Here is a 14,970-nt window from a genome sequence, read left to right as displayed (position 1 = left end):
AGCTGTGAGGACTTTTCTGCTGTGTACAATGGGATTTCATTGAACTTCCACAGTGTCAAAAATATAAATATGTTTTGGTAATTGTAAATGTGTTTTCTGGATGAGTTGAAACTTACCCTTATACTAGAAATGATGCGACTAAAGTCGGCAAAAAATTTCTGCAAAAACTGATACCCAGAGTTGGTGTTCTATTGTATTTAGTTAGGTAGGGCAACTCATTTTACAAACCAAGTTGTACAACAAGTATGTAAGGTTTTAAAAGTAAACATGCAGTATCATAGACTACTCAGGCCCCAAGCTTCAGAAATTCTTGAGAGAATTAATTGGAGTTTAAAAACTAGACTTGCTAAATTTTGTAAAGAAACTGGTCTCAAATGGTCAGGGGCATTGTCTTTAGTATTGTTTAGTATACATAGTGCAGTTAGTAGTACTAGGAAATACTCCCCACATTAAATAGGAAGACATATAGGAATACTTGCAGCAGCCTTGCTCAAGACTTTAGAGTTGCAAAATGTTGATAATCTGTTTTTCTTTATTGCAAGTGTCCTTTCTCTGTTCTGCAGCACATACATCACAAAATTGTAGATCAATGGCAACCCAACGTAACCTGTTCTTATGATATTGCCAGGAGACCTGGTATTCATCAATAACTCCTCCAAAGACGCTACAACCAAGATGGAAAGGACTCTTCCTGGTTTTGCTTGCAGCTGCTACAGCCACTTGATGAATGGGATCACCCACTTGGATTCATGTGTCACATGTCAAGACAGACTTGTCTAGTGATGAATTTGCCCAAGAGCAAGGCTATTAGGAGTGGCCCACAGTGTCACCAAATAAATATGCAAGTACTCTCAGAACTTAAATATGTCTCACAGATATCAGCCACAGTGATAGGTTTAAATATATTTAATAATAAATAATAAAGAGCAAGAAAATACTGAGTAAACAATTACAGTTACATCAGCGTTGAAAATCACATTAAATATTTAAAACAACATTGCAGGACAGTCTCAGATAAATAAGTAAAACATCTAATTTAGGCTCAGCTATATTGCTGACTAGATCTAAAATAAATTACTGTACCCTAGTTGACTTACAGAGCAGATCAAAGACAAAATACAGAATTCCCAGTCTCTCTCAGAGAGTTCTTAAATTAATATGTCAAATATTATTGCTGGGTTAGCTTGCAGGATGACATCACTTTTTGTCATCTGACTTTAGTTCCCAAGTTAAACCCCCATTGCTAAAAATTGCTAGCATTTAGCATCTCCCTGTGAAAATGTATAGCCCTCAGATCTTTGCAGCTGCTGGAAGACATAAAGCAATAAAACACTTACAAAACAATGCAGAAGGCTCCCTAGTTTTAGACATCCTGTCTCCTTGCTGCATTGAAACCATCTTTTATGGCACAGTTCTCAAGTACAGAATTCCCAGTCTCTCTGAGAGAGTTCTTAAATTAATATGTCAAATATTATTGCTGGGTTAGATTGCAGGATGACATCACTTTTTGTCATTTGACTTTAGTTCCCAAGTTAAACCCCCATTGCTAAAAATTGCCAGCATTTAGCATCTTCCTGTGAAAATGTATAGCCCTCAGATCTTTGCAGCTGCTGGAATACATAAAGCAGTAAAACACTTACAAAACAATGCAGAAGGCTCCCTAGTTTTAGACCTCCTGTCTCCTTGTTGCATTGAAACCATCTTTTATGGCACAGTTATCAAGTAATTTCATTTCAACTATTTTTCTGTAGTTTTGCAAGTTAACCTTCTATGTTCCAGGTTCCACTGTTAACATATATATATTTACACAGTTAAAATAGTTTATGTATGTTTCTGTTCTCTTCCAGTAGGCTACACTGTGGACACATCTCTAAGCTGAGTACTCTACAAAGCATCTGTTCAGCACACATCTGTGCAGACCATCTTGTATGACATACAGTTCTAATACATTTGTAACACAGGCATATAAATCATGTTGATATTCACAAATGACATATGATTATTTACAAAATTCCAGCTAGCTGTGCTGTCAGTAACTCCTTTTGTCACACAACTATTAGAAAATATATGGGCTGAATGAGGCTTTATGGCATGAAATGGTGAATTGTGAAGGGAGAAATGTACAGATGGCGAAAAGTGTTCATTGTATACATAATATGTTCTCTCTTTGGAATTCATCTTGTTTCAGGATGGATCCTGACAATCTGGGCCTATCTTTAGTTTTCCATTTCCTATCAACGTGAACATTGACAGCATGAAGATTTCCAGTGTAGAAAGTTCCAATGTGGAAGCTCAGAACTTGTGCTTGATATGAAAGGGCACAGATAAGGGGTATGCAGATTCTTTGTAAGCAGAATAATACAGAGGTGTTCAGTTTTAATTGGTCAGTGGCTATAGTTTAATAGATAGAAAATTATCTGCCTAGAAGCAAATAGATAGAAAATGATCTGCCTAGAAGCAGTTATAATTTAAAAGAATGAAGTTTTTTGTGTTTGAGGAGACAAGACCTGGATTGCATACTGTCCCACATACATGTGGTGTTTTACAGTAAAGGAGATAATTTTTCTCTGCTGAGCTGTGTTGCTTGAAGTTATTTTTGGCATTAACAAAATCAGTAATAAAAGTGAAAATACATCATATTTCATATAGTAACAAATGAACATCAAAAGTAAATACACAGAGAAAAGGAGTAGCAAGAAATATTATTCAGAATGTTTCAAGCAGTGTTGAAAGATGTACACTATTTCCATATTTGCAGGATGGTGTTCTCCTGGCAGAATGATAACTACATGAGGTAGTTGTAAATGTTCCAGTTACAGTAAGTCTGTAAGCCTTTAACAACTTATCCAGTGTCACAAAAGCAGTCAACGGTCGGTATTTTTTCTAGCAGATGTTCTTTCAGTTTAACTTTGAAACCATCCAATGCTACATGAGAACATATTTCTCTGGGTAACTGAGTCCATCTTGCTGGCCTGAAGTTATTGAAGGTGCTTTCCCCATAGTAGTGCTAAAGAATGGTCTCATCAAAGTAATGCCATCCTGACTTCTTGTCAGTGAGCATGGTGGTTCTATTATTTGCAAGGTTAATGTTAGTGGTGGCATTGATAATTTTGCAAATAGGCATTTGTTATTTTCCAGAAGGATTATGTAACACTTCCAAGCAGGAGACAACATTTCTGTAAATCAGTCATTTTTTGTTTGTCCTACCACCCTGAATAAGGAGAAGAGTGATCCTCCATACCTCGGATGTCCATAGCCAACTGAGGTTTTACCTTAAGGGAGAAAGGAAATCAGATCAGATCAGTTGTTCCTCAGCCGTACACTTTTGCAAAATGGCTTACAGAAATCCGCCTCCAAACAGAAAATGTCTAAATACATAGCTCATTGCACCTCCTTGTGTTACACCTTCCATGACAAGACTGTGGCAGGGCATGTCAGAGCCCACTATACTATGTTCACAGAAGTGATTGCTGCCTTGTGATGGTGGTGGGGCAGCTTACAGCTATGAAGCAGCTACCAGGTCTATTTTCTTCACCTTCTTCAAGCTTTGCAACTAGGATACTATCTGTAGGAGCAGGGCAGGATTTAATGTAGCCCTCCTACAGCAACCAGGCAGTATCTTCTTAGGGCAATCACCCACTGCACAGTAAGATCTGGTAGATTTTGCAAGTGTTATCACTACAGCAATGGTAAGCATAGTACAGTTGTTTTAGGAACTCATAATTACATGTTTAAATATGCTCACTGTTGCAGTAATATTTCCTTCTTTCTACACCTTTTCTTCCTATGGTTGGACTAGGTGTGTTACCTATCCCTTTAACTTTCTTTTTTTACTACCCTTGTAGGGCACCTCCCTCCTTTGGTTGACCTAGAACTTGGAGAGGTATCTTTGTTTTTTTTTTTAGAACACTGTAGTTCTTCTGGATGGGCTGTGATACTTGGGGGGCATATTCTCCCTGAGTGGGTTATACTCTGATGCTGGTTCAAGTCACTGAAGTCTGATGGGGTAAAAAAGAACTAAAGATGGTTTGAACAGAAATCCATCTTATACCACAGATTTGCTCTTATCCAGTTGGGATGTTCCTGCCTAGCCTTGAGAGGGAAGTGTGGGATGCTCTGGAAGTTAGGCTAGACACTGTGCCTTTTGTGACAGAATTCCCAAGTGTTATCACAACTGCAAAGATGAGCATCTACAATTATATTAAGTTTTTAACACAACTGTAGTTTCTTCTCGCATTCTGGGCTCTTCAGGATTTGCTGTCCTGAGGATTTATTGATATCCACACCAACACCACATCACTGGTTTAATTATGTAATCAGGCATGGTTACACTTACACCTAGCCCCAATGAGATGCATTGAAGATGTAGGAATGAGTCATGTCAACAGAACATCTTATGATTGTTGAGCAGTTTCCTGGACAGGGCAGTGCTCTTGCTAACAGGTGCAGTCACTATATTACTGATGCCTCATGAGTGGCCCTTCAGTATATTTACATTGTGGATGAGGGAACCATGATGCGACCTGTTGCCTGTCTGACCAGTATGAAGTGCGGCAACTTCTTTTCCCTCATCACTCCTATGAAAACACACCCAAGAATGCTTTTATCCAGGAAATGGACCCCACTGTTTAAGCCTTATCTTTAGAAGAAGCTTCTATGTCTGATGCTATTCAGAACCTTCCTCTCCCATCCATCCTCTACACCTAACCTTCATTTCATCTGTCTAATTGCATGATTGCTCCAGTTTCAACAGTGATCTCGTCATATTCCTCTGGGGAAGTCTAAATATTGACATCTGTCCAGAGTTCTAATACTAGAAAAACATTCAGAACTAAATGGATAGATTTTTCTGTTTGGGCTACTTCTAAAGATTTAACTTTCTTCACAAGCCCAGTTACTGCAGTGCTAGTTTAGTTTTCTCATATATTTAACTGACAGTTAAGTTATTCTGTTATAGTGCACCTTGCTGTCCTTAACATCTTTTTGCAAGGTTCTAACTCTCATCCTTGGCTTCTTAAATAATTGTAAAGCCTTTCTGAGAAATGTGTTTCTTAGTCAGCCTGCTATCAAGAATCCTGTCCCTCCATGGGATTTATGATTGGTTTTAGAGAAAGTGACCCCCCCCCCCCCATTAGAACCAGTTGCTATGGCAGAGTTAACATACACATCGTGGAAAGTGCTTCTTCCATTGACAGTTAATTTCAGGAGAAGAGTCTCTGTTTTGCAAACCTTATGTGCTGATTCTACATATTTTCCCAAGAATAATGTAATCTTGAGTTAGACTTTTATTTATGTCACTGACAGCCACTGAGAATACTTTGCAAGCCTGTCTGTATTCTTTCCTATATATTCTTGTGTATATTTGTTGCTTTTTGTGGATGTCCACAGGCAGCTCAAATTTTACATGGAAAGAACCAAATATATCAGGAGAGTCTCACATTTTTGTCTCTTTTTTTTTTAATGTACAAAGCTGGACTTTATAGTTGCATTATGCAGATGAATAATTAATTGCATGATGTTTTATTTTTGTTATGAGAAATATAATAAAGCTTTGCCTTCTGTGCTCAGAGCTCAGTCTTCTAGGGCAGTGGCTACCTTTCAGACATTCATCAAAAATACAACCTTAGGTAATGTTTGTGCAGCAGCAGTGTGGCTTTAGTGAATACTTTTACAAAATACTAAATGCTGTATGTTAGATCTAGGTTGCTGTCGTCATTTGGTGGTGCAGTTATTAGGGGTATGTTTCCTTGAAGGTCCTCATCCAGGAGGATATGTGATGACCATTCTCATACAGGATGCGAAAGTCATGTAGTTCATAGGTTCACAGACTCATAGATTACTACTAGTCTAATTACCAGAATATTAGATCTAGATGAGGATGTACAACCTCATCAACCTGTTCTTCCATCTTCCCCTACAACAGTAGCCATGTTCTAGAGAATTAGTTGCAATTATACATTTTTTGCTGATTTATCTAGAGCACTATAAATATATCTGTAGTAGATGCTAGCCAACAGAGCATTGTAGGCAGAGGTGGGAACGTTTTTATATGCTGAGCTGACTGAAGGTCTGCAGCTTTAGTCCTGTTGCTGAAAAGGATGGACCTACTCATCCAGATATAACATTGTGTTAAGTATCAATCAACAAAACCATGAAGCTGTTATTTCAAAAGTCAAACAAAGCAAACCAGCTGGTATGAAAACCAAGAAAACTTTTAATAAAACTGTTTAAAACCATAAAATAAAATAACCAGGTATCCAGTAAGTGCTTTCGTCTCATGCTTGAGACTGAATACAATCAACACTACAAACTCTTTATATAACACATAATCACATAGGTTGGTACTGGGCTATCTGCCCGAAGGCATATATTAGCCCAGCCACGTTGTGCGGTATTCACCGCACTTTTAGTAGTTCCCTAGACCCTTGTACTAGCAGCTAGTACCCTTGGCCCCTATCTAGTAGTGCTGTTGGTGTGATCCCCGGTGTGAACTTTGTTACCCATCCACTCATCAAGGTTCCTCTTGAAGAGTGATAGTTAGGGGCTCTGTCCTATGTAGATTGGGACCCTGTTCCATAGTAAGGGAAGTCTCTGCAAAGGGAATCTATCCCTCCAGCATGTTCTATGAATCAATTAATTGTTTTCTGAATGCTTTAACCCTTTGTTTTTCAGATAGGCAATAAAATGTTCTCTGTTATTTAACCAAAGTGGATAGCAAGCATTCTGCCACACTTGCCATTGATACTCTTTCCACGACAATTCTTCAGAGTTTGTAGTGTTGATTGTATTCAGTCTGAGACGTCTCAAGCAAGTGACAAAAGTGCTTACTGGATACTTGGTTATTTTATTTTATGGTTTTAAACAGTTTTATTAAAAGTTATCTTGGTTTTCCTACCAGCTGTTTTGTTTTATTTGAATTTTGGTAAGTATGTAACTTTTGTTTCTACCACGTGACTGAAATGTGATGGTTATTTTGGCCTAGATATCACTGTTTGATTTCTGTTGCTCAGATCCACGTTTCCCACCATTCCATTGCTGCTGTCCTACTTCAGTGTTGCCTAGCTAACAATAAAATACCACAGCTTTCTGTATTTTTGAATTTTGCCTTTTATACAAAAAGTTTTCCATACAAGATGACTAGCACATGATTGTGTTTTAAAATGCATCCTACAGTAAATGCACAATGTGTTTATTCAATGTATATGAACAACATGGGATGCATAGTGTGCAAAATCATTAATAAGTGCTACAGCAGAAAAAGCTACAGCTGTGTTGTAATATTGGATTACAAGTAGTGGCATTGTGGCAGTTGAATTCAGTGATGTTTCAAGAAGCCAGGTATGACCACAGTTATAGGAAGATATTTTCTTCTGGGAGATTCTTAACCAATACAGCAGTTACTGGATTGTGCATCAGTAATATATTTTGAAATAACAATGGTTAGGCTTCTTCATATTGTGGCTGTAATAAGTAATTGTGCAAAATTGATATAGTAGGGGGCTCATTTGTACTGGATGTTTGATGCTCCATATTAAGTAATGTATACCTTCCGTGTTTTAGGATCTCTTTGGTGTTAGCATGGTGATTCCTTTACTAAGTCGTCATATTAGGAGTCTAGGAGCTAGCCCAACAATGGCTGGAGTAGTTGGTGAGTGTATATCTTTTCTACTTTATTTTTGTACACAATGCTAGATATTATGAGAATGTAAATAAGAGTTGTTAGACTTGCATGTTTTCATATGTAATGTGAGTTCTAGATACATGCAGAATGCTTCACTTCATTGTGAATCTGAAGGCAAAATTTCTCAGCAACAGAAGCATCTTAAAGCAAAAAGAATACATAAGTACACATAGAAGGTGTGCTCTCTTGCATCTGCTCTTACATGTTGGATTTTAGCCTCAGAAAATCTCAAAGATGTCTGAAAGAAGGTGTGATTGAGTGGCAAGTTTTTTTTTGTTTTTTTTTTCCTGGTAAACAAATGCAAAAAAAAAAATCTGATTAGATCAGAACTCCCTTTCTGAATGAAGGCCGTGGATGGAATGCTGCAAAAAAGTAAAAATCACTGTACAATATAGAGCTAAACAGATACATATTAAAAATATGCAATTTATAGTTCAACAGAAGTGCATATCAGATACATAGGCATTGTAGAACATTGTGTGATGCATCTTCAAAAGATAATAGTTGATTGTGTAAGATAAGGAACATAATGCAATATTGTGTAATAGTAGATGATTTTACAGTAACAACTGTAAAAGACATGTAACCTGATATACATTTAATGCAAATTGCAGTGTAGCATTTCACATACTGGAAGACCCAGAGTGATTATTGCTTATCTTGAGGGGAGTTGAGTTTATAGTGGGATGATGATCTGTTCTGCAGGAGCAGTTCTTCCACAAGCTGGAAACTTTAATGGAGGAGGTGTGTATCCAGAGGGAGTGGTATGGGGATCCCTTCTGCAAGGTCCGTTCCTTACACAGGCTGTGATTCTAAGCTTTAACAGTTGGAGAGCATTTGTGATGTACTTCATTACATTTAGCATGTAAGCGAAATCACTCTTGTCTTTCTTTGTCAGTCTTTGGTATGACCATATCTGGACCCTGCCATATCTGGACCCTGCACTGAAGTGTAGACTCTGCTTTATAGGACAACTGTGTAAAGGGAAAGGAGTGGATGAGTGAATGACATTAAAGGCTGTTGACACCAACAGGTATTTCTCTAGGATCATCCTAGTCATGCCACTAGGCATCTAATATGTACATCAATAGTTGTAAAACCTGCTACATACAAGCTATTGAAAGATTTAATCTTAAAACATATATGATCTGCAAAGCAAATGCAGTGATACTTGACTTCTATCTAGTGCAACTAAAAATATATTAATATTCATTTATATTGTCATAATTTCCATGTTTTTCTAAATATTTCACCAATCAAACAATCCAGACAGAACTGCTTAGCCTTTTATGAAAGCTCACAGCTGAATGTATGTAGCTTGAGTTGTTACTGAGGTATTGCAAGGTGTTTTCAAAATACTGCAAAAGATAATTGGGTTTTCTGGAAATCAGTTTAAAATGTAAAACCTAATAAGTACCAGTACTGTAAAGACTAGATTGGGATGACCACTTTACCATTTATACTTCTTTAATAACATTTACAGTTCCAGAGACATGTACTTTTTTGATCTCTGTGCGAATAACTTGATTTTGTTAAAAGACTCAGAATGCAACTGTAGAGCACAAGCTTCCAGAGCTACACTAGAGAGAACATTTGTGACTTGAGATTAGAGACAAGGAGAAGAACCAGATCAGCTTACTTTCCCCTACATGCACAATGTGTCCCATCCAGCACCCCAAACCACAAGAATGCTATCCCCTGTATCCTTTTTTCCATGGCCAGCTGTAATCTGTAACATTGTGAATGCATGAGACCAACATATTACATGCCACCTACACATTAGTAATTGCTGTCTTGGAGCCTGGCTCTGTGGTGCAGAAGGATGGAGTCCTGGATAGAGTCCTGCATACAACCCATTTGATGGGGGTCAGTCAACAGCCCTGGCACTGGAGAAGCCAGGCAGAGAGGGTAGACTAAAAGAATGTGGCACTTTTACCTCTTCCAGGGAGGCAGAGAGGGTCTGTGCACTTGGTCCTCACTAGATAGATATGATTTCTTTGTTGGACACCAAGTAAACCACCTACCTTTTCAGGGCTGCATAAAGAAAACTCCCCTTGCAAAAATGACAGAACGTCATTCACAACCAGAACATTGCACTTCCTGTGTCCCCTCCTCCCATCACTAACAGCAAGTACATGTGGGTCATTGGGAACACATAAAACAAAAATCATGAACCACCACAATGGCTGTCTGATTAATGACCCCTCCCAGTAGAACTTTACCCCGTGTGATGGGGAATGAATGGGACAGTTGGCTGGGAGGAGTATAGTAATTGACAGGCAGTGGGAGCAAAGTGACCCCCCCCCAAAATAAATAATAGCAGTTGCCATCTTGAGTTTAATTCCAAGTTTATTGCCAGTCATTTTGAGATTTTTAGCACTTAAATTCTCCAAAACCAATATGCATTCTCTAAGACTAGATTATATTAATTTGCTAATTATTATTTTCTGTTAAGAAAAGATTACTGTTTCTGCGCCGTATTCAAACTTTGGAGGATAGAGAGAGAGAGAGAGAGAGATAGAGAATGTCCCTCCTACTATCAGACTGAAAAAGGAGAGGCAATAGGAGAGGACAGGAGTGGCAAGTTGGGTCCCAGAGACAGTTGTTTGAAAACTGTCACCAAGAGGCATTGCTTCCCTGAATAGTGGTAAACACGTAAAACATGCTAATAGTAGAGAAGGTAGCTCATTGTACTGCTATTTGTTAAAACTTATCAGCGCCATAGCTTAGAAGGTTAAAGCCCTGATTTTGCCCCAGATGACTGGAGTTTGAGTAGCAGCTCTGGTAATTGAGTAGCTGCATGGGGTGGTTGAGGAAGGCATGCAGCAGTAATAGTGACTTACTCAACATAGGGGTGGATGTATGCAGTGGTTTGGTAGTCTAGGACCGTGAGTCATGCTTGCAGTAGCATGTAGCACTGCTAATCAGGGATAGCACATGTGGAAACAGGCATGCATCCACAAACTCAAGAACATATAAGTCATAGCTCTGGCAGATTTTAGTAAGGTTTAATTAAAAAGTCTTATTCCCAGCTGCAGGTGACAGCACTAATACTAGCTTCTGACTCTTGATCTAAGGGGAATGAATGGGCTAGAGAGCTTTTGCCTTTGGAAAACAAACAGATTAGTAGAAGATCAAAGGTTGACAGTTTATCTGAGAAGGGTTTTAAAGTTGGGGAATTTGGTTTTTACAAAAAAGCATATCTTTATGCCAAAAAGAACGGAAATGAGGACATAAGCAGAGGAAAATAGGATTTTTGGAATACCCATCAGAGAAATTATGCTAGTTATATATTTAGTTATATGAAATGGTTGCAAAATACATTAGTTTAAATACATTACAATAAAGGCACATAACTAATGTGTTGCTTTTTATAAACATGATCACTATTTTTTCCTCATTGAAGGTAAGGCAGTGATTAGTAATTATTAAAACTTACATGATGGGCAAAACAACTGCAGTGATCCTCGTTTAGTCTAGGAAGCTTACAGCCTCCAACTTTGTATAAAGATGGAGGCCAATCACAAAGCTGTTAAAGAGCATTTAGATAGTTCCGAGGCATACCTCGCAACCTCTTAGAGCAAGGACTGTGGACAAAGCCATAAATAAAAGTGGGGCAAAGGCCCAAAAATAGGAACAATTTAAAATGTTGCTCTTACAAACTTAAAAAGTCAGTAGAATAACAGGTTTTGTATTAGCATGAATTTTCTGAAGTATATTAAGTCTGAAACTCAGATGTCTGTCATTATTTTCTAACTTCAACATTTAATGATTTGCCACTAATTTGCCAGAAAACCATAGTTTTGTGAAAAATGGACCAAAAATATGAGGCAAAAATCTGGACATTCTGCAAAAATCTGTACAGTTGAGAGGTATGTTAGGACTGTGATGTCCCCTAGGTCAGTTGGACAGTGCCCATTGAATCCTAAGTTATCATTAGCATCCTTGCAAATAAATATTAGCTCAATTTTTAGTATGTCTTTACTCAGTAGTATTTTCAGCTACAGTGAAAATTATGAACCTTTATATATCCTCCTAGATGAAATTGTGGCAAAACTAAAGTTAAGATCATAAAAAAGCAACAGCTAAAATCAGTTTCTTTACTGAAAAAAACCCTGATGCCTTGGCTGAGCCTTCAGAGGAAATAAGCAATTCAGTACAAAACATGAATAAATGCAACAACAATTAATTGAAATAAAGCAGTTAACAAATCAAACATTTCCATCATAGTTCCCTGTTGGAGTTTCAAGTCCTATAGTTCAGAATGTAGATAATTTCTGTATATAGCAATTTTTGCTATGTAGCTTAACTTCCTATGGTGTTATTTGAAGAAAAATAGTTCCTATGGTGTTATGTGATGCAAAATAGAAGACTCAAGTAACCAGTTATAGTTATTATGATGGCCCAAAAATGTTCAGCTGCAGCATTTCCTTTTTCAGCCTGCCTAATGTATCTCAGATGCTAAATAAACTGTCTTTATATCTTATTTTAGTTTCTTCTCTATAAACAATTTGCAAGGCATCTTAGAACAAAAACAACAGAGGCAATATCAAAAGTATATGCATCATTTGTATCAGATGTGATACCATTTGTAAATGGGAAACATTTTATTGCAGCAAAAATGTCCCTCAATCTTTTACTACCAAAATCAGAATTCTACACATAAATGCGATCAGCTGGAGAGGTAGCATTATCGCTGTGCAATATAAAATCAGCTAAACTCTTCCTTTTCTTATACAATATGTATAACCGATCACTCACTAACATTTTGTTTTAACACATGATCATTTGCAAATGATTTCAATAATGATGAATCATTTAAAGTATAGAATAACATACATTGTATTGTGCAGCAAAATATATATGTAGTACATGGAGTTCTGTTATTATATTCTGATATTGGTTAAATGAGACCTGACCTTAACAATGTTTAGAAGTGTGCTTGACAGTTTTTAAGCAGCCTGTATGCTGTTAAGATCCTGTCTGGTGCTATAGTAGCACTGAACCACAGTGTTATTTAACTGATATTTCAATGTAAACAACAGCAGCAGAACATGAAACTGTTTAATTTTAACTCCATTTCTGCCTGCTGCTTACATTACATTCACTAAAAATATGTTTGGGAATCAGTTGCTTCCCTTACACAGGAAGTATATTAAGACATAAAGCAGCTCCCAACTGCATTACTTGCTTTCAAAGCTGGATCAGCTCTTCCAACTTTTAATTTTTCTGTAGCCAGTAGTACACAGAGCAGATAACTCTCAGTGCAGTGCAAAGAAGTTTCATCATATCTCTGATTGTAACTTAAAATTATGTATTCTCAATATGGATGCTAAGATTTACCTCTTGAGCCTCATTCTCAAGGTGAATTTCTTTGCAACCATGTCTCAAATATCCAATAAGCAAGTTACAATTGGCAACTTGATCATAATCCTCTGCATTCTTTACTAATTGTTTGTGTCTTTAATTTGTAGACCTGTTAGACAATTGAGCTGCTTGTTAGAGACAAGAAGAGTCCAGAAAATGTATCTACATTAGTTTTTCACTAGAATAACCCCTACTAATAAGCATATCAGTATGACTGTAAGATTTAACCCAAAAAGTCATATCTACTTGTACATGATCTTCTTGTCCTTATTTCCACATATGTAGGAGATGAAAATAAATGGGGGAGATGGCAACTATCAACAGTGCCTCTAGGTTTCCTGTAGAGTTTAGACGTAACTGTAGTCATTCATTACATTTCAAATAGCGTAAGTAATCAACGTGTTCATTAGCCATCGTACAAGAAAACATATATGTATGACTATGTATTTTGCGTTTGTGAGACGAACTAAAAATGTAAATTTTTATTGTGGGCTGAATTAAAAAAATGATTGCATTAGGTAGGCTGTGAAAGAGTAATCATACATTAGGAACTTGAAAGCCAAAGCATGGATTGGGTCTTCTTTTTAAAATATGATGCTAGCTTTATTTCCTTTCACACCCATACTGGCTAGTAAAATGTGCCCCTTCTGAGAAGGTATACCATGTTTTGACTTTGAAAAAAAGTCACTTAAATGTAATGGTCACAGTAATGTAGTTAGGTTGTTGCTATCAGACCATACACTGCTTCCTATGGGGAGCCATATCAGTGGTCATTTAACAGTGGTCATTTAATTGCCTTTCAACGTTTTATGTCTGGTTGTGAAGAAAGTGTAAGTCATGGTGGCCGCAATGATGTATTTCAGCTTACTACTTACAGACACGCTGTCTTCTCAGCAAGTTATATCGATCGTCATTCAACAGTGATCATATAACCTTGTGCTTTCACACAAAGCATGCCTTCCCATCTCCATAATTATACCCACTATCTTTGTACCCTTGTAATGTTATCTTGTGATAAAAGTGAGTGGACTTCCTTAGACCCCAGCAAGTCATATCACTGTTCATTTAATTGGGATCATTTAATTGGTCTTTGCTTGCCCCCACTTTTTCAGTCACCTCTGGTATGCAATCACAAAAAAGGCAAAATAAATAATTGTACAGCAGTTTATTTACCTTGTTTCTGTCATTCAGCCACTTCAAACCCCAGTCATCATAAAAAGTGAACAAGTATGCTCCTTTTTTGTTGATCAGTTTAGATATGCAAATAGAAGAAAGTGAAACAAATAATGCCATAATAATGCATTTCATCTTGCAGCTACCAAAAAGCGATGGGCAGTGTGTACTTTTCATACTGTCCATCAATGTATCTTGTGTCCTTCCAGCAAAATGCAGGCACAAGAGAATAAAAGAACATCCTTGAAGATTGGGAATGGAAGTTCCATTCACATCTCAGGTGAGCACTGAAATTGGTTGCCCTGATCAACTAATCTGTAGTGTTTACTTCACATGATAGGACTTTGAATGGCTGATCATGTCCTGTTCCTGTGCAAGAAGAAGGATTCTAATAACTAGATCGGTCTGCAGTTTTAACAAGAATAATGCAAGTCACTGGAAAAATGAATGAAATAAGGGTCTGCAACATTTAGGACATCTTTCAAAGCTTGAATGAGACTTGGAACTTGCAATCTTATTTAAACATTGGCTGTTGTGCAAACTGTTCTTCTTGGATAGAATATAATGACAACAGTGTTTTGTTGGCCATAAATTGCATACTCAGGATCATGACTAAACCTATGCATAAGATGTAGGAGGACAGCCAATGCATTTGCAGCAACAGTTAAACTTCAAACATTAAAACAAAATATATCAAAATTCTTCTTCTTTCGACTTTTTCCCAGTTAGGTGTTGCCACAGTGGATCAC

At 37.3% G+C, this 14,970-nt stretch overlaps 1 protein-coding gene across 1 annotated transcript in view; it reads left to right on the top strand.

Annotated features, from left to right (window-relative positions):
• The window catches only part of MFSD9 (major facilitator superfamily domain containing 9), a 500,650-nt gene that overhangs the window by 87,110 nt on the left and 398,570 nt on the right, over positions 1–14,970 (top strand). The window contains exon 2 of the mRNA XM_044070949.1: positions 7,561–7,648. Coding sequence (XP_043926884.1) covers positions 7,561–7,648 — 88 coding nt within the window. The remainder of the gene's footprint in view (positions 1–7,560; positions 7,649–14,970) is intronic.

This window comes from Protopterus annectens, chromosome 5.part0, assembly GCF_019279795.1.
Source record: "Protopterus annectens isolate FY-2018-M chromosome 5.part0, PAN1.0, whole genome shotgun sequence".
Classification (NCBI taxonomy): domain Eukaryota; kingdom Metazoa; phylum Chordata; order Ceratodontiformes; family Protopteridae; genus Protopterus; species Protopterus annectens.
This window is presented reverse-complemented; position numbering and strand designations above follow the sequence as displayed.